This window comes from Mastomys coucha, unplaced genomic scaffold (assembly GCF_008632895.1).
Source record: "Mastomys coucha isolate ucsf_1 unplaced genomic scaffold, UCSF_Mcou_1 pScaffold5, whole genome shotgun sequence".
Taxonomy (NCBI): domain Eukaryota; kingdom Metazoa; phylum Chordata; class Mammalia; order Rodentia; family Muridae; genus Mastomys; species Mastomys coucha.
The window spans coordinates 27,319,515-27,340,708 of record NW_022196911.1 but is presented as its reverse complement, the minus strand read 5'-3'; the positions used below and the strand labels follow the sequence as shown (position 1 = coordinate 27,340,708).

General features: G+C 46.0%; 1 protein-coding gene across 2 annotated transcripts in view; it reads left to right on the top strand.

The window, feature by feature from the left end:
• Atp6v0e1 (ATPase H+ transporting V0 subunit e1) overlaps positions 1–20,226 on the top strand; it is a 25,199-nt gene extending 4,973 nt beyond the window's left edge. The window contains exons 2-4 of one of the 2 annotated variants that reach the window (XM_031352826.1): positions 1,965–2,012; positions 15,076–15,205; positions 19,775–20,226. In XM_031352826.1, coding sequence (XP_031208686.1) covers positions 1,965–2,012; positions 15,076–15,169 — 142 coding nt within the window. In that variant the 3' untranslated portion in view covers positions 15,170–15,205; positions 19,775–20,226. The remainder of the gene's footprint in view (positions 1–1,964; positions 2,013–15,075; positions 15,206–19,774) is intronic. The other variant, XM_031352825.1, reaches the window with a different exon arrangement.
• The last annotated feature ends 968 nt before the right edge of the window (positions 20,227–21,194 follow it).

Sequence of the window (21,194 nt, the reverse complement as noted above, 5' to 3'; positions counted from 1 at the left end):
AATTAGATATTTTATTTACACTTCAAATGTTATCCCCTTTCCTGGTTTCCACTCCTAAAAAAAAGCCCCCATTCCCTCCGCCCTCCCCCTGCTCACCAACCCACCCTCTCCCACTTCCTGGGCCTGGCATTCCCTTACACTGGGGCATTGAGACTTCATAGGACCAAGGGCCTCTCCTCCCATTGATGACCGGCTAGGCCATCCTCTGCTACATATGCAGCTGGAGCTATGAGTCCCACCATGCATACTCTTTGGTTAGTGGTTTAGTCCCTGGGAGCTCTGGGAGTACTAGTTAGTTCATATTGTTGATTGTTGTTCCTCCTATGAGGCTGCAAACCCCTTCAGATCCTTGGGTCCTTTCTCTAGCTCCTTCATTGGGGACCCTGTGCTTAGTCCAATGGATGGCTGTGAGCCTCCACTTCTGTATTAGTCGAGCTCTGGCAGAGCCTCTCAGGAGACAGCTATATCAGGCTCCTGTCAGCCAGCACTTGCTGGCATTCACAATAGTGTCTGGGTTTGGTGATTGTAAATGGGAAGGATCCCCAGGTGGGGCAGTCTCTGGATTGTCCTTCCTTCAGTCTCTGCTCCACACTTTGTCTCTGCAACTCCTTCCATGGGTATTTTGTTCCCCCTTCTAAGAAGGATGGAAGTATCCACACTTTAGTCTTCCTTCTTCCTGAGTTTCTTGTGGTTTGTGGATTGTATCTTCTCTCTGGTGACTGTCTTAAGGATGACAGCCAGTGCTCTTGAACCCTGAGCCATCGCTCCAGCCACCAGGGTAGATGTCTTAAGTCAGCTTAATTCATTGCTACTTCTCTAGAGCACGATATACCCTGGGTGCTCAGGTAGGTCAGTGCAGTGAAGGAATGTATCAGTGTCAATAGCTTAACCACAGGAAATGCGAACACAGAGCTTCTAAAGGCTTAGCAAAAATAAGCAGGCATTCTAACATTTGACTTGTTTGCTCCTGGGGTGTGGCAGTCACCACTGTGGAAAATAGCCTTCCGTGAAGAGTGTGATGAGAAGATATTTCTGAAAGATTAATCTGAATGACTGTGGAGAGAATAAAAGGACTGGGAGAAAGTTTTGAATCTGCCTGGAATAAGTTAAGCAAACCAAAGCAGTGAATTTTCTTGCTAGCAAATGAAGGGAAAGAAAGAGATCCACTGGAGAGGGAGCTGCTTCGAAGGACAGATCCACAACGTGGGTGGGCGTGCTCAGCAGGGGAAGCTCGAGCAGGAGGTGAGGGTTAAGAGTAGATTAGTTAGGGGAAAGGACAGTGCTTATGAGGAGTACTGTGTCTGGACTGGACCCTAGGCTTCCCTTGCGTTTGCTCTACCACTGAGCCATACCCTATCCTTGGGGACTAAGATTCAGAAGTGGAGTACTTGATTTTTATTATTTTTAAAATGTGTGTGTGTTTACACATGTGTATATGCACATGCTTGTGGGTACCCGTAGAGGCCAGAGGTATCGGATCCCCTGAAGTTGGAGTTAAGTGCAATTGTGAGTTCTAGGAACTGAACTGGGCCCTCTGCAAGAGCAGGAGTTACTGAGTTGAGTTTTAGAGATGCTGAAATTCAGCTGGTCGGAGACCCAACTTTTTATAAATAAATAGAGGTGGGGAGAGGTCCAGCTAGTGAGCATAGTTTTAGCAGTGTTAATCCATTGCCAAGAATATTGTCAAATACAGCAGTTCTGTCAAAATGAATTGTTGGTCCAGACTTCTCAGTTTCTCATCAGACTGTGGTGTCAGCATACTTCCTTCAGCACACGTGTTTGATTATGTACTTATACCTTTCCTTAGTAACCCTGGGGCAAACTGTGATATAATGGATGTTTGGATAAGTACAGGACCGTGGTCTGGTGTGCAGTCTGCGAGAGCAGGAAGGGCTGTAAACCATTGTGCAAGGTCTGAGTGCTCACCAATGTCTAATATTGGCTTTTTCTTTTTTCTTTTTTAGAGTTATTATCACCATGTTGGTGACCTGTTCAGTTTGCTGCTATCTCTTGTAAGTATCTTGTCTCTTATACATAGTTGGTTTTTTTAAAGATTTATTTATTTATTTTATGTGTATGAGTACACTGTAGCTGTACAGATGGCCGTGAGCCATCATGTGGGTGCTGGGAATCGAACTCAGGACCTCTGCTCGCTCTAGCCCCACTTGCTCCGGTGTAATACACTGTAGCTGTCTTCAGACGCACCAAAAGAGGGCGTCAGATCTCATCACGGATGGTTATGAGCCACCATGTGGTTGCTGGGATCTGAACTCAGGACCTTTGGAAGAGCAGTCAGTGCTCTTATGTGCTGAGCCATCTCGCCAGCCCACATAGTTGTTCTTAAAAGCAGATATTCTTGGTATTTATAATGTGTTAATTGACACATTATGGGTCATTGGCACGTAATATTTGTTTAATATCTTCAAATAGTATCCTCAAATTGAATATGCACAGAATTTCACATTTTCAAGTGCTTAGTGTGTTAGGTAAGAGCTGAAGACAGGAGAACAAATGTAATTTAATTGCTGTGAATGTAACACTTACAATTATCTGGAGCTTATAATTATACTACTTTATATCTTACTATTGTGAAGTATTTAAGTCTACTTATTACAATCTTACATGAATGTAATATCTTTTTTTTAATTAAAAACATTTGTTATTATTATACACATGCAGATCCTCTACGACTGAGGCTATAGCTGGCTTTAAGCCACTGTGTGGATGCTGGGAATCAAAACTGGGCTCTATAGAAGAGCATCAAGTACTTGGGTTTTTTGGATTGTTTGTTATGGGGAAAGGTTTCTCAGTGTATCAGCCCTGGCTGACCCGGCTAGCCTTGAACTCACAGAGATCTGCTTGACTGCCTCCTAAGTGCTGGAATTAAAGGTGTGTTGGGCTACCACTACCAGGCTAAAATGTGAAGTAGGGTGTTTTTGGTTTTTGTTTGTTTGTTTGTTTTGTTTTGTTTTTTTTTAACAGCTGTTACCTGCTCAGCCATCTCTGTCTCTAACCTGCTTTTAAAAAACATTTTTTTTGAGGTGTGGTACTAAAGACTGAACCCAGGGCCTTGTAAACCCTGAGCCCCCATCCCTGAATAAAGTCGTTCTTTCATTTTTTGTTTTATATATATTAAATAAATAGGATTGTTAAATAAATACATAATACTAAATATATAAATTTTTATTTTTACATTTTCTCTTGAGCACAGTCTCACTATAGTCCTGGCTAGCTTTGAACTCACAGAGATCTGCTTGTCTCTGTCCCCCAAGGTCTGGGATAGAAGGGTGCACACCTCTACTCATTCCGTCTTAACACAATTGTTTATCTGATGAACAGAAATGGAACCAGGATTATAACGAGGTAGAGGTAGAAGAAGGATAGATTTTTAAAAACCATTATAAGCTGTATCAAAGAATACTGGCTTGCCTCTGTCTGAATGGATTGATACACTATTAGATGAAAACTGACTTTGTATGTGTAGGGTAACTTTTTCCCTCAGCCCACGTTGGAATGGATGCTGTTCTTCTGTTGTCAGGAGTGGAGAAGTGGTCGAGCTAGTTTAAAGATGTGTCTCACCATTCTCCACACTCCCTCCTTTCCTGTAGAATATGGACCGAGCCAAATTGCAGAGGGAAAAAAAGACCCGAGTTTTAATCAACTCTTGGCTATGATTTCTTCTTTGTTAAACATAGACTGCACACACCAAAGGAAAGCTGCCCCTTAGGAATATCCTCGTTCGATTTCTTTCTTGTCACAATGTCACACTGTAGCAGAGGTAGTCTGGAACTTCCTGTGTAACCCAGGCTGACCTCACACTCACAGTAACCCTCTTGTCTCAGTCTCCCCACATAGCCAACTTGACACATACACTAGAATACCCTGCGCATGGAGTCTCACTGAGGAATTATTTGGGTTGGGTTGGGTTGGCCTATGGACAGGCCCATGGGAAATTTCTTAGGTTAATTGAGGCAGGAAAACACCCCCTGCCCTCCCCACACCCCGGCATGTGGACTGCACCTGCTTCAGGCTTGTATCCCTGACAGTGGGAGAGTGGAGAAAGTGGGCTGAGAACAGAATTCACAGGCACGCTCTGTCTCTGCTCCTGACTAGCCCGTATATGCACTCTCAGTTCATGCTGCCTCGTCTCCCCTGTCATAACAGACTATGCCCTGGAATTGAGAGCCAAACAAACCCTCTCTCCTCTAAGTTGCTTCTGTTGGTTTTTTTTTTCACAGCAGCAGAAATGAAACTAGGGTGCTCCTAAAGGTGGGGTTACAGGCATGAGCCACCATGTCCCTGCATTCTCTTTTCATGGAGATCTTTCTAGCTCCCTGAAATTTTGCTCATATGATGGGGGTGGAAATGGTGCTGGCCAGAGTATTGTTTAGTGTAGCCATAAACAGGAAACAGCAATTCCAATCCATCTTGAGCTGAAAGGCTGGTTCCCTCTGTGCCTCTGCACCTACAATATCTAGTACGCTGGGGCTTCGGCACTAAGGTTTTCTAACAAAGTGTGTAATGAGGAGAGTTTACTACCGAGACGCTCGCTGGCTTTCTGCACACCCCTTCAGTGACTCCTAAGCGAGACTTTAGATTTCTGTAAAATGTCCTACAGGTGCTACAAGGTGCCTGGCTGAGCCATCACTAAGCTTGTTGGTGGCGTTGGCTGAAGTTTTCTCTTCACCTTTTGGCTCGTTTTGGTTAGATACTAAAAGGGTTTCCAGCTGATGGCTTAGCCTCCGTGGTGGAAGTCTAACATGGAACAAGTGGAATGGTATTCTTACAGTAGCTAGCTGTAGGGGAAAGAGCACGTTCATGTGTCAACTACAAAGAGACAGCGGGTCCCTCCCTGTGCCCCTGTCTGCCTTGGCATTTACCATGTAGACCAGGCTAGCCTCAACTCACAGAGACTCATCTGTCTCTTTCTTGCAAGCACTGGGATTAGGAATTCATGCTCAGCCTGATTCTGACTTTCTAAACCTACTATAGTCTCTCTGTAATTTTACAGTTTTCAAAAATTACCAACTTACAGGCAAGTCTGTTTCACCCCTCAAGGCTCTCTTCTACCTCAGGTTATTTTGAGGCAAACGTAGTATATTCTATAACCACCACGTCGTTAGACAGAGCCACCATAAGTTCCCATGCCCCATATGTAATTCCTCTGTCTCACCAAGTATCCTGTGCATCTCACTTCCCTGATTGTCTTACTGATTTCCTAGTTTGTGTGAATATGAGCCACAGAGGTGTGGCACCTTGTACTTGGTGGATATGTTCCTGAGGAGGTGCTGCATTGGCACTCCCATTGGCATCCTTGGGTAAAAGCTAGGGGTGCTGATAAATAAACATTGTGTTCTGACCTAGACACTTCTCCCTTGTTCCTGTGAACAAGCTTGTGGTCCAGAACTTATTCAGTAGTGCCAGTATTAAGAAACTCTGACCTCGCCGGGCGGTAGTGGTGCACGCCTTTAATCACAGCACTTGGGAGGCAGAGACAGGTAGATTTCTGAGTTCGAGGCCAGCCTGGTCTACAGAGTGAGTTCCAGGACAGCCAGGGCTATATAGAGAAACCCTGTCTCGAAAAACAAAAAAAAAACCCAAAAATGATAATAAAAAAGAAACTCTGACCTCAAGGAAGGTGGGGGGGAGAGGGAGAGGGAGAGACAGAGACAGAAACAGAGAGAGAGAGAGAGAGAGAGAGAGAGAGAGAGAGAGAGAGAGAGAGAGAGAGAGAGAGAGAGAGAGAGAGAGAGAGAGAATTGGGCAGTCAAACCTGAGCAGTGCTGACACTGACATGTGGCATAGTCTCCTCTCTCTTTCCTGGGCCTCTGATTGCCATAGTTCAGTCACTCAAGATCAGCTGCAGCCCCAAAATATTAGTATTGGTCTTGATTCCCTCAAGAGAGATCCAATATCTTTCACTTTGGTATCTTGCTGATTTCTTTCTGTTCCTGACTTCAGTGTATGGAACTTCAGTGTTCCCATAGGTGTGTGTGCGCCTAGGAAACTGGGATAAGGTTGGTTATCTGTGACCCAGGGTCTGTGGGTATATTGGAGCAGGACCCACATAACTGAGGCAGGTTACTGTTCAGATGAAGTGTGGCTGAGAAGGGCCACAGAGCACAGCTTCTGCATCGGGAGCCTGGACTGCAAAAGCGGAAGGGCTGACTGGTGGAAAACCAGCCACGTGCTCAAGACGAGGGGAACTGTCTGAAGGTAGCACAGGGGGAAGCAAAGACATCTCTGAGGTCATCGCCCAAGGCTAGTCAGCTTTCTGCTTGAGAGAGCTTGGGGAGGAGCCAGCGTCACCTGGAAGCAGTGGAAAATACCAGAAAAGAGATGTGACTGAGGCAGGTAATTAGAGCTACACAGACCACGGGGTGAGGACTCCGAAGAGGTTGAGTGAGTGATGAGACTTGGAGCAGCCTGGGGTGGATTTGTTTCTGCAGTGCTAGAGTCTGAGCTGGGGCCTACGCACACCCTCCGTGCAGAGCTCACTCCAACCCCAAGGGAATGAGGTTTGGATCATGACGGGTGAACCTGGGAGGTTTGGATTTCTAGCAAAACTGGGATAAGCAAAGATAGGAGATCCATTGAACTTATTTTCTATAGACTCATTGAACTTATTTTCTACCCAAGGTAGGCCTTGGGTCTGCAGACTTCCACAGTGCTAGGTAGGCAGTGTCAGGTGTGGGCATTTAGGCACTATTGCCCCTCTAGCTGCTGGCACTGCAAGGTCAGGCTGACTGTGCTCCCACTGACAACAGGCAGTCGCTGCGGCCCAGGTCTCAGTTGTCTTTCTAGTTCAGTGCTAGGGATTGAACCCAGAGTCTTGCCCAGTCCACGGCGCAGCCACACTCTCGGTGTTTGTACCATTCCCTTGCTGCTTCTGGTTTGTGAGAGAGGGGAGGGTCTCAGTGGGTAGCCCAGGCTGGCAGTGAACTCCTGACCCTCCTACCTCTGCCTTCTGAGCTTTACCAGGTTTTCAGAACTTCCTTGCTTCATTAAATTTTGTTTTGGCTTTTATATTAAAAATAGTTTTGCTACTGAATATGAATTTCCTTCCTGACTGTGTCTTCTGTTGATCTTCTCCCCCTTTTCTTGTAGAGACAGGGTCTTACTATGTAGCCGTCCTGGCCTGGAACTTAGTCTGTATGCCTAGTCAGTGCTGGGGCTCTTTGCCTTTTAGTTTAATTTAGTTTCAGTTTGTTGAGACAAGCCTGATTACATAGTCGGGCTAGCCTTGAACTACCAGCTTCAGCCTCCCAAGTATTAGGATTGCAGGTACATGGCTCTGTACATCCAGCAGTCTTTATCTTATGAAAGTCTTCTAAATATATAAAATCAATATAATTATTAGCATGCTAACTCTATTGTTTTGATTATTTCATCAGGTTTTTGTGCCTGTCTTGTTTTTTAAATAATATTAACTGAATGTTAGTGACTTTTAAATTTAAGACCACTTAATTTAAAAAAAATTAATTTGTGTGTGTGTGTGTCTGTGTGTGTGTGTGTGTGTGTGTGTGCTTGTGTACATGAGTGCCTGTGGATGCCAGAAGAGGGCACTGGATACCCTAGAACTGGAGTTACAGGAGGTTGGTTTTAAGTTACTCAGTATAGTTGCTGGGAACTCAATTTGAGTCCTCTGGAAGAGCAGCAAGTACTTTTAACTACTAAGCTATCTTGGTAATACACACACACATGCGCACACTCTCAAGCACACACTGCCACCACCTTTACACATCATCTATTAACATTAATAGATACATGTTTAATTTATGTATTTGCGATAGAACAGGTGTGTGGGACTCAGAAGACAGTCCTCGGGGGTCCATTCTTTCCTTCCACCCTGTGAGTTATGGACATCAAACTCAAGTTGTCAGGCTTGACAACAAGTAGCTCTGACCTCTGCCATCTTACCAGTCCTCTGTCTGATTAATTCATGATTCACAATAAAAGGCTTTGGGGGTTCCAACTTTCTTGAGTGATGTTTAGGTTTCTCAGACTCTCTGCTGCTTCAGGTGGGCCCCAGGCTTTGGTGTTTCTTAGCCTGGAGAGGTCTGCAGGTAAAAGGCCCTACAACCACTTTGTTCTTTCCCTGGAGAGCCACCATCACTTAATTTGCCATCTGAGGATTGCTTCATTTCTCTCCTAGGCACATTTATGATGCTTATGAATCGGGGAAGTGAGACCATGGGGTGGGGCCCAGCGTGGTGTCATTACCTGCTGTATGGAGGCATATATTGCAATCTTTCAGGTTGGTGAGATGACTTGGCTGGTAAGAGCACTGACTGTTCTTCTGAAGGTCCTGAGTTCAAATCCCAGCAACCACACGGTGATTCACAACCACCCATAATGAGAACTGAAGCCCTCTTCTGGCACATCTAAAGACAGCTACAGTGTACTTATGTATAATCATAAATAAACCTTTGGGCCAGAGTGGTCATGGACTGAGTGAGCAGAGTTGACTGGAGCGAGCAGAGATCCTAAAATTCAATTCCCAACAACCACATGAATGCTCACAACCATTTGTACAGCTACAGTGTACTCATATACATAAAATAAATAAATAATTTATTTTTTAAAGAATCTTTCCCATTATACTATGGCAGATAAGGGGATTGTTGGAGCTGGGACTGTGCTGCATTTGTATTGTGAGGTCCCAATTTCAATCTCTAGCACACACAAAGGGCTCCTTAGAAACTTTGGTTTGAAAAGCCCAGTTTGGAAAATAAGTTGTCTTGAAGTCCTGTGGGGAAGAAAGGGAAGAGATTTCGAGTTTAAAATTGGCAAAATTAGGGCGTATTCCTTTGGTAGCAAAGGGGCCACAGTGGTAAGGTTGGCAGCCAGTTAATAGAAAACATGTTTGTGTCTTCTCATCTGGAGCCTGGTGTTCTCTGCCAAGTCCTCAGGCTATGCCAGAATTGAGTTCTTTGTGGTAATAAGACTGGAGTCCCTGTTTCCTCACTGGCTGTTAGCTAGCCACCGCCCTGCCCTGCAGACCACTCACATTCCAATCTGCCCTCTGTCTTGAAAGCCAGTGGCAACATCTCCTTTGTGTGTAATTCCTTTCACCCTTTAGTTTTTCCCCTCACCTTTATTTATTTAGCAGGGGTCAGAGAACATCTTAGAATGGTTTCTGGTCCTGGAGGGAGGGGCCATATCAAACTCAGGCTGTCAAGCTTAGCAGCAGGCATTGCCACCTCCTGAGCCATCTTTCTGGCCCTGTTCACCCTTTAGTAGTTATAGAGTTGTGCCTAAGGGGCAGAGCATTAGTCTAGCATGCAAGAAGCTGTGGGTTCCACCCCCAGCACTAGAGGGAAAGAGTTTGAAGGAGGAAGAAAGGAAAACCTTAGATGGAAAGGGAGGGCTCAGCCTATGAGGGAGCTGCATTCATTGATAAAGCCAGGCCTAAGTTGGTTTAGAGCTGCCAGGCAGTGGATGATCCAGATGGTAGTCAGGAGGGCAGAGTGCCCCTGTGCCAGTCTCTGGAGCGTGTGCTCCATGGGGGGGGGGTGGTGTTGTGGTTCTGTGTTGGAAAAACTGCAAAAAAGTTAACTGCCAGGCCAAGAACTTCAGCTCAGAGAGCCCATACGAGCTTCTCACAGTGTTCTCACGCCTACCCGTGGCCTCCAGCCCGTGCCCTCATTGTCTCCTCAGCTCTGTCCTCTGAGAGAGCAGGAAAAAAAAAAGAGAGAGATAAAGAAGAGAAGAAAAGAGAAGAGAAGAGAAGAGAAGAGAAGATTTCAAGCTCATTTTAAGGGTTAGGATAGGAAGTCTGTCGTGTCTCCTTGCTACCATCTGAGAGCAGTGAGTTAAGCCAGGCAGCGCACCTTTTCAGAAGTTACCCGATTACCCAGGAACATACATGCCCCTGTCTGAGCCTGCGGTCTGGCATGACACCATCTACAGGGGCATCTGTCACATGCACTGTGTGTTAGAGGGAGCCTGGGAGATGTGGGAGATATCTTAGACATCTGTCAGCTGTGGGATCAGGCATGTGAGTAAGGGTAGAGGCTGCAAATGGCCCAGTGGCACAGCCTCTGAGAAACTCCAGAGTCAATCTCTTGGGCTTCCTTCTGTAGCTTGGGCACATTTTAAGCTGTCTCACAGATAAAGAAAAGCAAGGGCTTGCCAGCCACTGCAAGAGCCCCTCTTATCTCTTTAATTTCTGACACTTGGAGACAAGAATTTTGGCTCTGTTTTACAATGCAAACAAGCTGGGCTTGTAAGGTCACTTGCCTACAGCCCTTCTGGCAGCTTAGAGTGAAAATTCAATGCTGTCCAGTACCAAATCTCTCTATTTTCTGGTAGTTTCAGTATGGCTTCCTGCCTTTCAAAGTGTTTGTGCCATTCAATTGGAGAGAGGTTTTGATGCTATGGGCACTTGCATATGTTTCTGCTGTCACCTACCGGCAGAGGTCACTCCTGTTTTGGCCTGGGCTAGGAGGATTGAGGATGGAGAAGCCATCCCTGACTGGATTTCCCCATTCCATCAAGGAAGCTGTGCCTCCCCAGGAGCTAGGCCGCACCCATGTTCCCTTCCCTGTTCTTCCTTCTGTATGTGAAACAAAAGCACTAAGCAGGATTATTTGAGGGCTGCGTACAGCTCCTGTGCTGAACAGTGTACTCTAGGCTTGGGGAATTCTGCCAGCTGAGCCAGGGGCACTGGGCTGACTGTGGGGAGCACACTCCTTTCCCTCCCTGGTAGATCAGGCTCTTCAGCCAGCATCTCAGCATCCTCAGAGCCTGACATGACCGGGCCCCTGAGAGCGATTGCGGAATAGGTGGGGCCACTTTAGCCAGCTGAGCTACACAGCGAGTTCAGGAACAGCCTGGACAAATTTACTGCAACCCTGCCTCAAAATGAAAAATAGTAATAGCTGGGAGTAGTGGTGCATGCCTTTAATCCTGACACTGGGGAGGCAGAAGCAGACGGATCTCTATGGGTTCGAGGCTAGCTTGATCCACAGAAAGTTTCAGGACAGCCAGGGCACAGAGAAACCTTGCCTCAAAAACCCAAAGGAGAAAATAATAATAATAATAACAGCGATGAAAGTCTGGGGTGTATCTCAGTGATAGAGTGCTTGCCCGGCATCTGTAGGCCCTGCTTTCAATCCAGTAGCCCTCTAAAATGAGGAGCTTGCGTTTGCCCTGCATCCACCCCAGTTCTGTAGCTCCCTAGCTGTCGCTGTGCCACCTCGGTTGCTCACACAGGCGCCTCTCAGTTGATGGTTATTAGGCCTCTGGGCTGTGGAACCATGTGGAACCGTTTGGGCAAGCGGAAGGGTACAGCTCGTTCCTTCTGGTTACACAACAAGCCGGGTTTCGGCCAGAGCACAGGCCCTTCCTCCCTCCACTGCTCCCATCAGGTCACTGCGGCTTCTCTGCCTTCCAAAGCTCTGTATGTTTATCAGCTTTAGAGGGAAATTTTAAGTCTGTAGGTAGCCAGAAGGACAGGTGCTGAGTTCACTCAGCTGGTTGGAGAGGGAATTCCCTCTAAAATGTCAATGGGAATAGCCTGTCTTATTTCTCCAGGCCTTTCCCTAACAGGTTGTGTTGTGTTGTGGTATGTATTTGAGTTGTGGTGGGGGGATTGAGATTGATTTTTTTTCTTCCCCTTTGATTTGAAACATTGAAAATAGTGTTGGGGGCTAGGGCTGTAGGTCTGTGTTTGAGGACTTACTTACTGTGGGCAAGGCCCTGGGCTCTGTCTATCTTCCGAACAGTTTGGAAAAACAAAACAAAACAAGTTATCCCACTGCTACAAGCTGAATGGATGATGGATGGTGACTTACTTTTTACTTAGGAGACTCCCTTGAGTCTAGGACTTTGAAAGAAGCTGGGCAAGATAATGAGATCCACCCTTCAAAAAATGCAGGACAGGGAGGGTATGTTAAACTCTGGAAGCTTCCAAAGACTAACTTGAGTGAGCAAAGTGGCCTTCATTTGTTCTTGCTTCTAATTGTTATTCTTTACTTTGGACAGGCACCAAACGCTGGATTCTTACTTCTGTAATCCACAATCAATTTAGATCTAGCTAAACTTCAGTCCTCACTTAAAGTACCTCAAAGGCCAGTCTTCAGATTAGTTGGACCTCACTTCTGGTATTCTGCTGTGTGTTCTGCCTACCTGGTATTGTGAACATCCATAAGTCACTTAGCCTGCCTCTGCCCGAGGTTCCTTAACTGTAAGTACAGTGTGGTGACACGAACGCAGGAGACAGAACCAGCTACATGCTGCCTCCTGCAGGTGCCTGCAGTTCTCTCAGAGGCCTCCTCTCAGTTGTCACTCATAGCCAGGCTCCTGTGAAGAATTTTAGGTTGAGTCAATTTTGAAGAAAAGTTGGTGTTTATCAAGAAAGAGGTTCTGCCAGGCTGTTTCTGGGGAGTAACAGTGTCTGGTGAACAAGCCTATGGTCCCAGCACCTGGGCGGGGGGGGGGGGGGGGGGGGGGGGGGGGTCGTCTTTGTCTACTTAAAGGAGTTCAAGGCCAGCCTGGGCTACATGAGACAGTATCTCATGATTGTGTCTTAGCCATAGTGATATATTTGATATTGGTAGCTTCTGAGCTGCCATTTTTAAAGGATTCTTGTAGTAAATGAGAACGTAGATGGGTTCTTAAGCTGTAGGTTAAAAGTGGCTCCAGGCACAGGGAAGTTAAGACATTTTTAACTATAAACAAACCTCCTAATCTTGTTGGTGAGAACCATAGGAAGTCACAGATTACAGCTAAGAAAGGGATAAGATTAAAGGCAAAGGTCAAAGGTCAAATATGCTTTGACCTTCTGCATAGTTCATTCCTAGTTTAATGTTCTTATTTGAAATATCTCTGTACAAAAAGAGTGTTGTCTCTATGGAGGTATTCTTCCCAGCAAGCTTTGCGAATTGTGCTGCTAGTGAGAGATTTTTCAACCAGCCTTTCCCTTACCTAGTAATGCTTGAATTTTCTCTTTCTGTTCCGCTCCAAGGATTTTCAGAAAAGCTCCTGGATGACTAGTCTGAGGTTGACACACACACACTACACCCCTGAAATGCTGGGAGGTGTTTGTCTTGTCTCTGTATGTATGTTAGTGCAGAGACCAGAAGAGGGTGTCGCATCTGGATTAGAAGTTACAGGCAATGGTGAGCTGCCCAGAGTGGGTGCTGGGAAGCAAGCTTGGGTCCTCTGGAAGAGCAGCATCTGACCTTAACCACTGATCCATCTGCCCATCCCTGAGATGATGTTTTAATTGCTTACTGTACACTCTTGGTGAGGAAGGACGACGGGGACAGCGTGGGCTCTAATTTATCTTTTTAATTTGATGTTTCTAAGCGTTGCCAGTTAGCTCAGTCTCTTATGAAACACAGAGCTGTTCCTGCAGGCAGCTTGCTCTCCTGCTGGGAAATAGGGAAACCCTGGGCTTGGGTGGAATTTTCCATGACTCTTTAGCCACAGAGCTTTTCTGCAGTACAGTGTCCTCCTGTGTTGTCCGCTCCCCCACCGCTCTGTGTGTGTATGTGTCTGTCTGTCTGCCTGCCTGTCTGTCTGTATGAAGCTTTACTGATAGGTTTGGTGTTGTGTTTATGTTTAATACCCTAGTTCTAAGGGTGATCAGAGACTCTCATCTGAATTAACTCTTTGTTTGTAAAGTGACTCAGCTTAAAGTATCTGTTTTGGCCTGGTTTCCTTCTGTATCATGTTTCTCATCACAAAACAACCTTTTGTGGGTTGGGGAGCTGCACACACCTTGTGTCTGTGGGCGCCAGCTCCTGGCACTGTGCTGGCTGCTTCTCCAGCAGTCTCTCCATTAGTGATTACAATCAGCTTTTTGGTCTTATGATTGGAAGGATTCCAAAAAAGGACAGCCAAAGGAAGAAGAGACCCAGCCTGGTAATGGCCCAGTTGGGTTTGGCTGGTCCCCTTCTTGGACAGGCGTTTAAGAAGAGACCACCATGGTTATCTGTCTCCTCTTCCTCAGAAAGCAACTCCCCAGACTACATCCAAGAGATTGATAACATGGGGTTATGCCACTGACACTCATTCTTCTAGGGCCTGTTTACCAGTACTCTGTACACATCCCCCCCCCCCACATACCCCTACTCCTCCCCTCCATAGACAATCTGGAACTAAAGGCAGTATGAATTTAGCATCAGTCCAGTCTCTTCAGATGTTCCCTTCTTGCTTAGCCACCCTTTCAGCCCCGTTTGTATCCCACTCCCCTGCTTTTCCTCTCCCTAGAGCAGTTACTGTCTGATATTACATAAGATCTCCAAGGAGACCGACGTGTCATCTTCCCTGTGCTGCTGGGGCCTGGGACCTAGTAATTGCTCATTAAATATTTGTTCAGTAAGTAAGACAGAATGGCTGAATAGCCGGACACCTGCAGGCTTCTTTTCTTGTTATTCCTTGCTTTTGTCCTTAGCCTGGTTCTCAGATGTCACTGGGCCTGTGAATTACCTTATCAGATATAAAATGGCGTATACAGAACCTCGTGAACAGCATAAGAAGAAACTGTGCTGTTTTAGTTTCTGAGATAATGTGAGATGTTTGTATTTCCTTTGTAATTTGTGGGTAACATGGAGGTGCACCTTGTGACTTAGATGCAGGAGTAAATGGCCATTTGGCTCTGTGTGGTAGAGCCCACAAAATGCTTTGATATGTTTTATAGTGATGTTGATTAGGCACCTCGTGGGAACCCCTAAAATAGCACCTTAATGTCCGCACACTGAAGAAGATAAATATGTTTTGCCTGGAAGTCTTAATAGTGACAAACTGTGAGGGGGTGAATAGACTTGGTGGCAAAGATGTCTTGCATTTGGGAAATCTCAGGTATTCAGCACAGTGATGCAGTCATGGAGAAAAGGCAGAGACTCAGCTGTGATGGAGCCTCCCTGCTTTGTGAATTGTCTCAAATGAAGAAAAAAGCAACTTGGGAAATATTTTCTGGTCCCAGGAGAACAGTGTGTAAGTGAAGGCTTGGTCAGAATGGACTACACTGACATTGACCTAACATGGTTTTTGCATCATAGATGAAAACGGCTGTACTCTAGCCAATTTCACAGCTCTCTGCTTTTGTTCCCCCATGAATTTTAGTTGGCTGATTGCAATTCTGGCGCAGCTCAATCCTCTCTTTGGACCACAGTTGAAAAATGAAACCATCTGGTATCTGAAGTACCACTGGCCTTGAGGATGAAGACATGCCGCACGGTGCCCAGGCACCGAGGTGACTATGCCTTGCCCCTTCCTGTGAGCGTTGCCAGCCAGTCAGCTTAGCGCGTTTGCTGTGGCTTCTTCCTCAGAAGTTCACGGCCATTTAAAGACAGCCGAAGAGCAGACTGTCCAAAGAACTAGGGCACGGGTAGAGCAAACCAGTCCCTTTGCATGAATCTTAGGGATTCTCCCTCGGTTCCTCTTAGGTTCTATGATCACCCTGCCCCTTTACAGTGTAGTTTAGAGTGGTGGTGCAGGAGGTAATAGGGCTCACTGCCAAGCCTAAAGACCCAAGGTCATTCCTTGGGATGCACCTGCTAAAATCTACCACTTGCCCTCTGATAGACCTGTGGGTGTGGTTCATGACAGTAAGCTCATTGGCAGGCTTGCAACAGATTAGAAAGTGAGTATTCTTAGTCTAATAACACTTAGCAACAGGAAGAAATGGCTAAACTATTGAAAACTGATGTCTTAGAATGCTCTGGGGAGAGGGAGATGAGCAGCTGCTGAAGGTTGGGAATGGTATATGCCCACAATTCCAGCACTGATTTCAGAGGCAGGGGGATGATAAGTTCAAAGCCAGCCTGGGCTAGACCAGCTTAAGCTATAGAGTGAGACCAAAACAAAGAGGAAGCTGTCTCAAGGCTACAGATCTCATTTGATGCTGAGACCAGGTGGTAAACAGTGGCAGCATGCAAAAGTTTGTCCACTGGCTGAGTGGCGGGTCCCTTGTCATCTGATTTCTCTTCTCTGTTATTTTATTAAATGCAAGTTAGTGTCAAGTGTTCAGAGCAGAGCTGAGCCATATTCTTAGCCTGCTTTTTAAAAGGACTTATTTATGTGCATATTTAGTTTACTTTTATATGTATGAATGTTTACCTGCATGTGTGTCTATGCATCATATTTGTGGAGTGCCTGAGGAGGCTAGATGTGGGCATCAGATTCCCTGGAACTGGCATGAGCTGGCATGTGGGTGCTGGGAGCCAGACTCAGGAAAGTAGCCAGTGTTCTTAGAAACTGAGCCGTCTCTCCAGCTTCTGAGCACCTCTGAGAAAGACTGCCATTTGCTTAGAAGCTGTGGAGAGCTCTGAGCTGTGGTGGGCTCAGCTTTTGTTCCTTTAACCTAAGATAAATAGTTTTAATAGCACATTCTTCAAGACATAAGGTATATGCTCATGGCTTTGGTCAGTGTCTCCAAAGATCCCTTGAGTCACAAAACCAGGAACGTGAAGAATTTGATCTGCATGTTATGAGCAGCTAGCTCTCCACCATGGCCTCCCTCAAGGCCTGCCCAGCCTGCCCTGGACCTCCTTTCCTTCTTTCTTCTCTCTCTGCTCCTGACCTGGAGGTTCCAGGCCTGCTATTTCCACGTTTTTAACTTAGCTCTTCTGCCTCCCGATGCCCTGTTCATTTACTGTGCTTAGAAGGCAGGTCAGCAAGTATGTGTCTCTGGTCATAGCCCTGGCTTTGCCTCAGCTTCCACCATCAATCTTCGGATGTTTCAGGGCTGGGCCTGCAAATCCTGAGCTTGCTTCCTGACCATGGTTTCTAAGTGAGTTCTTTCATCTCTAGATGCATGTGGCTTTCTAGTTGTTAACCGCTCTTTTGGTACATTCCCTTAAATGGTTAAATGCCTATGCTTCTGACTAGCTTAGTCTTGTAGTTGAATAAGAGTACTTTTGCATATTATAATAAAGAATACTTTGAAATTTTATCTAAATTTTATTTGAATCTATAAATAAAGATTTAAAAACAAGAGTCAGAGAAATTCATTCACATATCCTTTTTTTGAATGGGTTTCTTCATTCTGGCCTTTTGTTGTTATTTTTTTATTAGCTTTGGGTTGGTTGGTTAGTGGTTGGTTGTTTTTTGTTTGCTTGCTTTTTGTTGTTGTTTTTGTTTGTTTCTTTGTTTTTGGTTTTTCAAGACAGGATTTCTCTTTGTAGCCCTGGCCTGGAACTCAGTCTGTAGACCAGGCTGGCCTTGAACTCAGAAATCCTCCTTCCTCTGCCTCCCAAGTGCTGGGATTAAAGGTGTGCGCCACCACCACCACCGCCTTGCTTTTGTTTGTTTACAAGACTGGGTTTCTCTGTGTGGCCCTGGCTGTACTGGAACTTGATCTGTAGACCAGACTGACCTTGAACTCATGGAGATCCACTTGGGGACTGGGATTAAAGTTGTGTACCCCCACTTTGCCTTGGTATTTTTAAGTTGCCGCTTCTCAGTCCCTCCCCCCATCACCGTTCTCAGGTTTTCTCTTGGCTATCTTAGTGATTCCTTTGTTTTTCACACAATACTGTGAATTCAGGGTTGATTGTTCTAGCTCTATCCACAGCTAGTCGTTTCCCCATCATGGAGAGGATTCCATGCTTCCTAGCTCATTCAACCACAGAACCACACCCTGTAGCACCACACTGAACTCTAGTTCAGCTGTCACCAATGAAGCTGAATAAAAAGTAGTTCCTAGTTGTTTGTGTTTATTAAAAAGTGAAGGTCATTTTTCTCCTTTGTGATTCTTTGTTAAAAAAAAAAAAAGCAAAAAGAAAGGCTGATGAGATGATCAAGGAGTTAAGAATGGATGCTCTTCTTATAGAGAGCCCAAGTTCAAATCCTAGCACCCAGACTGAACCACACATAACCTCCTGCAACTCCAGTTCTAGGAGATCCCTTGCCCTCTTCTGGACTGTGAGGTCACTGCACACACACACACTCACTGCACACACATGAACACATACCCCGCCACACACACACACACACACACACACACACACACACACTCACTGCGCACACATGAACACATACCCCGCCACACACACACAGATACACATATATACACATAAGTAAAAATAATATACATCTTTACAAAGTCCAGAGGGTAAGGAAGTCTGTGCTGTTCATAGAAGATTTCTACAGAAACATCTGCACACTCCAGCCAACTCTATCATCGGCCTAGAACAGAGTGTCTATAGAGCAGCTATTCTCCCAGCCCAGGCCAGGGACAGAAAGTGACCACAGGAACAGTCTGTTCTGACATTTGCCACCTTAGCCTGGTGCCCCTCTCCTAGTACACTATAAAAACCATCCTTGAGTTATTCCATTTTCCTCTGTGTTTTCTGGTGCTGAGGATTGAACTGGGGGTCCAGGGCATGCTGAGCATGCTCTCTGTCCTGCCCTCTGCGAGGGAAGCACAGCCCCAGACCTCCTCTAATTAAATCTTGAGCTGGATGCATATGGTGCAGTATCCTGCACTGGGACTTACTGGGACTCCAGAAGGTGGCTGTGACCATCTGGGTGGCATTGCTGGGAACCAAGCTCGGCTCCTGGAAGAGCAGCAAACATTTGTCTTTGTGGTTTCGAGCCCAGCTTTAATGCAGAGCCACCTCTGCAGCCCAACAGCAAGCCCTGTCCACTGCTGGGCCATTGTCCAGCCCCACTGGACACCTTAAGGACGTCCTGCTCCCACTGAGCAGCCCAGCATGGGAAGATACTGGCGTTAAACATTTGTCATCCTTAAATGGGTGGCCTTGCCGTTGTTACCTGTACTTGGGGTAGTCAGAACGGGGAACAGCCTGAAAGGCAGCCTAGAGTCCTGCAGGTACGACACAGAGGGAGCTTGCTAGTCAGGAAGCCAGCAAAGGCAGAATGGAGGTTGCCCATATTGGCATCTAGCTGACTGCCCTGAGAGGGGAGTGAAAAGCACAGGAACTCATGAAGTCCCAGCTCTGTGTTAGTCTGCTCCCGGTCTCCTGCTGTTGACAAATCCCATTGTTGTCTGTAGTTATATGAGAGGAACGTTATTGGTAATTGGACCTGCTCTCAAACCTACTCAAACCTGTATGATGAGTAAGCCAGTTCTTCCTCTGAGTTTTTAAGTTAACTTTGTGTTAGGGGGAGGAGGATGAGACAGAGTCTCACTATATTGCCCAGACTGGCCTCGTATTCAGCACCTGCCACCTTAGCCTCCTGGGTGTTGGGACTGTGTGCACCATGCCCAGCTTTGGGTAAATATTTTTAACTGCTATCTGTAATCCTTTCTACATCCCGTGCTCACTTTTTATTTGAGAGAGGATCTCACTAAGTCGCTGAGCTAGCTTTCTGATTCCTTGCTGTCTCCTGGGTAGCCGGGGCTGCAGGCCTGGCTGCTTTCCAATTTTCCCTTCTAGTTCTCCTCTGCTCTTCACTCTCTTCCAATTTTAAATTTTATATGTATGGTGTTTTGATGCATGTGTGCTGTAGCCCTGGCCACTTTTAGTTCTTGTCCCTGTCCTTACACCCCCCCTCCCTTTCTTATATCCTGTATGGATGGATGTTTTCCTCAGTATGTTTGTCTGTGCACCGTGTGCGTGTAGTGCCCTTGATGGCCTGAAGAGAGCATCAGGTCCCCTAGGACTGGAGTTACAAATGGTTGTAAGCCTCTGCGACTGTGCCAGGGAATTGAACCCAAGTCCTCTGAAAGAGTAGCCAGTACTCTTAACTACTGAGCCATCTCTCCAGCTCTTTTGCTCTTTCCACACTTTTGAAGGAGGGTGAAGGACCTAGGAATCAGAGGACATTAAGTTACCAGAACTGTTCTGTTTTGCAGGTCACAGACAGAATCCTTCTATGCAGAACCACCTGCACACCAGACCTCCTTCCTCGATAGCCTACTTCGGGTGTTACTTGCCTTACACGGAAGACCTTCCTCTGCATACAGTATTTTTTCCTTCACCTCTTTTACACTTTGAATTATGTGCCTGCGTAGCTGACTCTGAGATGTGTCTGCACTCCGCTGAGAGAAAAGGTGCTGTTCTGGGAAATCTGTTACTCTTGCCTTGAAGCCTGCAGCTTTGAACATGGCTCTTGCCAGCTCACAACATGAGAGTCAGCGATGTGCTTAAGAATTGCTGCGAGACAGCTAAGACTCGGCGGGACAGTCAGGAGTACCTGCTCAAGAGAAGCTGCGCCCCAGCAGATGTACCCCAAGCACTATTTTTAGGATGAATTTCTTACTTCTACATCTTTTGGAATAAATTATTTTTCTTCTTTCTATGGAAATCTGGCTCCAGTGTTTAAAAAGCTCAATTTTCTAAGCTCTTCTGTCTCTAGATAATGCCTTTTCAAAATGAGGTTGTTGTCTAACCTTAGGTTGGATGTATAATCCATCCGGGCCCTGTAACTTGAGACCTGAAGAGACTGGTAAGTACTTTTCTTGATCATTCATTCAGTAACTCTTTGAGTGCCTACTGCAGGCAAGGCATCGAGGAAGCAAAGATGTTGGAAACAGAGTTCCTGCATGCTCATGAGCTCACAGGTTGTTTGGGGAGAGATTGTTCCTATGCATAGAGCTGTAGGATGATGTCATGCTTGACCTTTGGTGAGAGGCAGGTACATACCGCTTAGTTCCTGCTACTTGGGCTGAGATAAGAGGGCCACTTGAGCTCAGGACTTGGCAGCCAGCCCAGGCAACACAACCAGACCAGTTGAGGGCAATGTCCAGCCACAGGGACAAGATGGTAAATATGGCTTGGGTAGGACTGTCACATTCCCAGAAATATGACAAGAGATCTAGGCTCATTAAAGGCTTGGGTCGGGGGATGTTTTAATAGCAGACATGTTAATTTGCTAAGTTAAGGCTGTGTTAGTTTTGTTTTGTGGTGCTGGATTGAACCAGGGTCTTGCACATACTCTACGTTTTAAGAAACTCAAAATTAAAATAGATTGAATTTTCATCAGCTTACAAGTTCTCTGACAGCTAGCCAAGAGCTATTTCCTGTTGTGCAGTTTGCGCTTTTCTGGTTGGCCTGGACTGTCTGGACTCATGACTTCTGCTCATAGGACTAAAGAGAGTTTCAAGTTGAAGTGTCTGCCCCGCTCTCTCAAACTGACACAAAGTCTGAGCTCAGGTTGTTCTGGGACTCAGTAGGTTGACCTCATGATCCTCCTGCCTTTCCTCCCTGCTTTCTACCCTCCCTGTGTACCAGGGCTTGAAGCTAAGGCCTCATACATGTGTGAGGTGAGTGTGA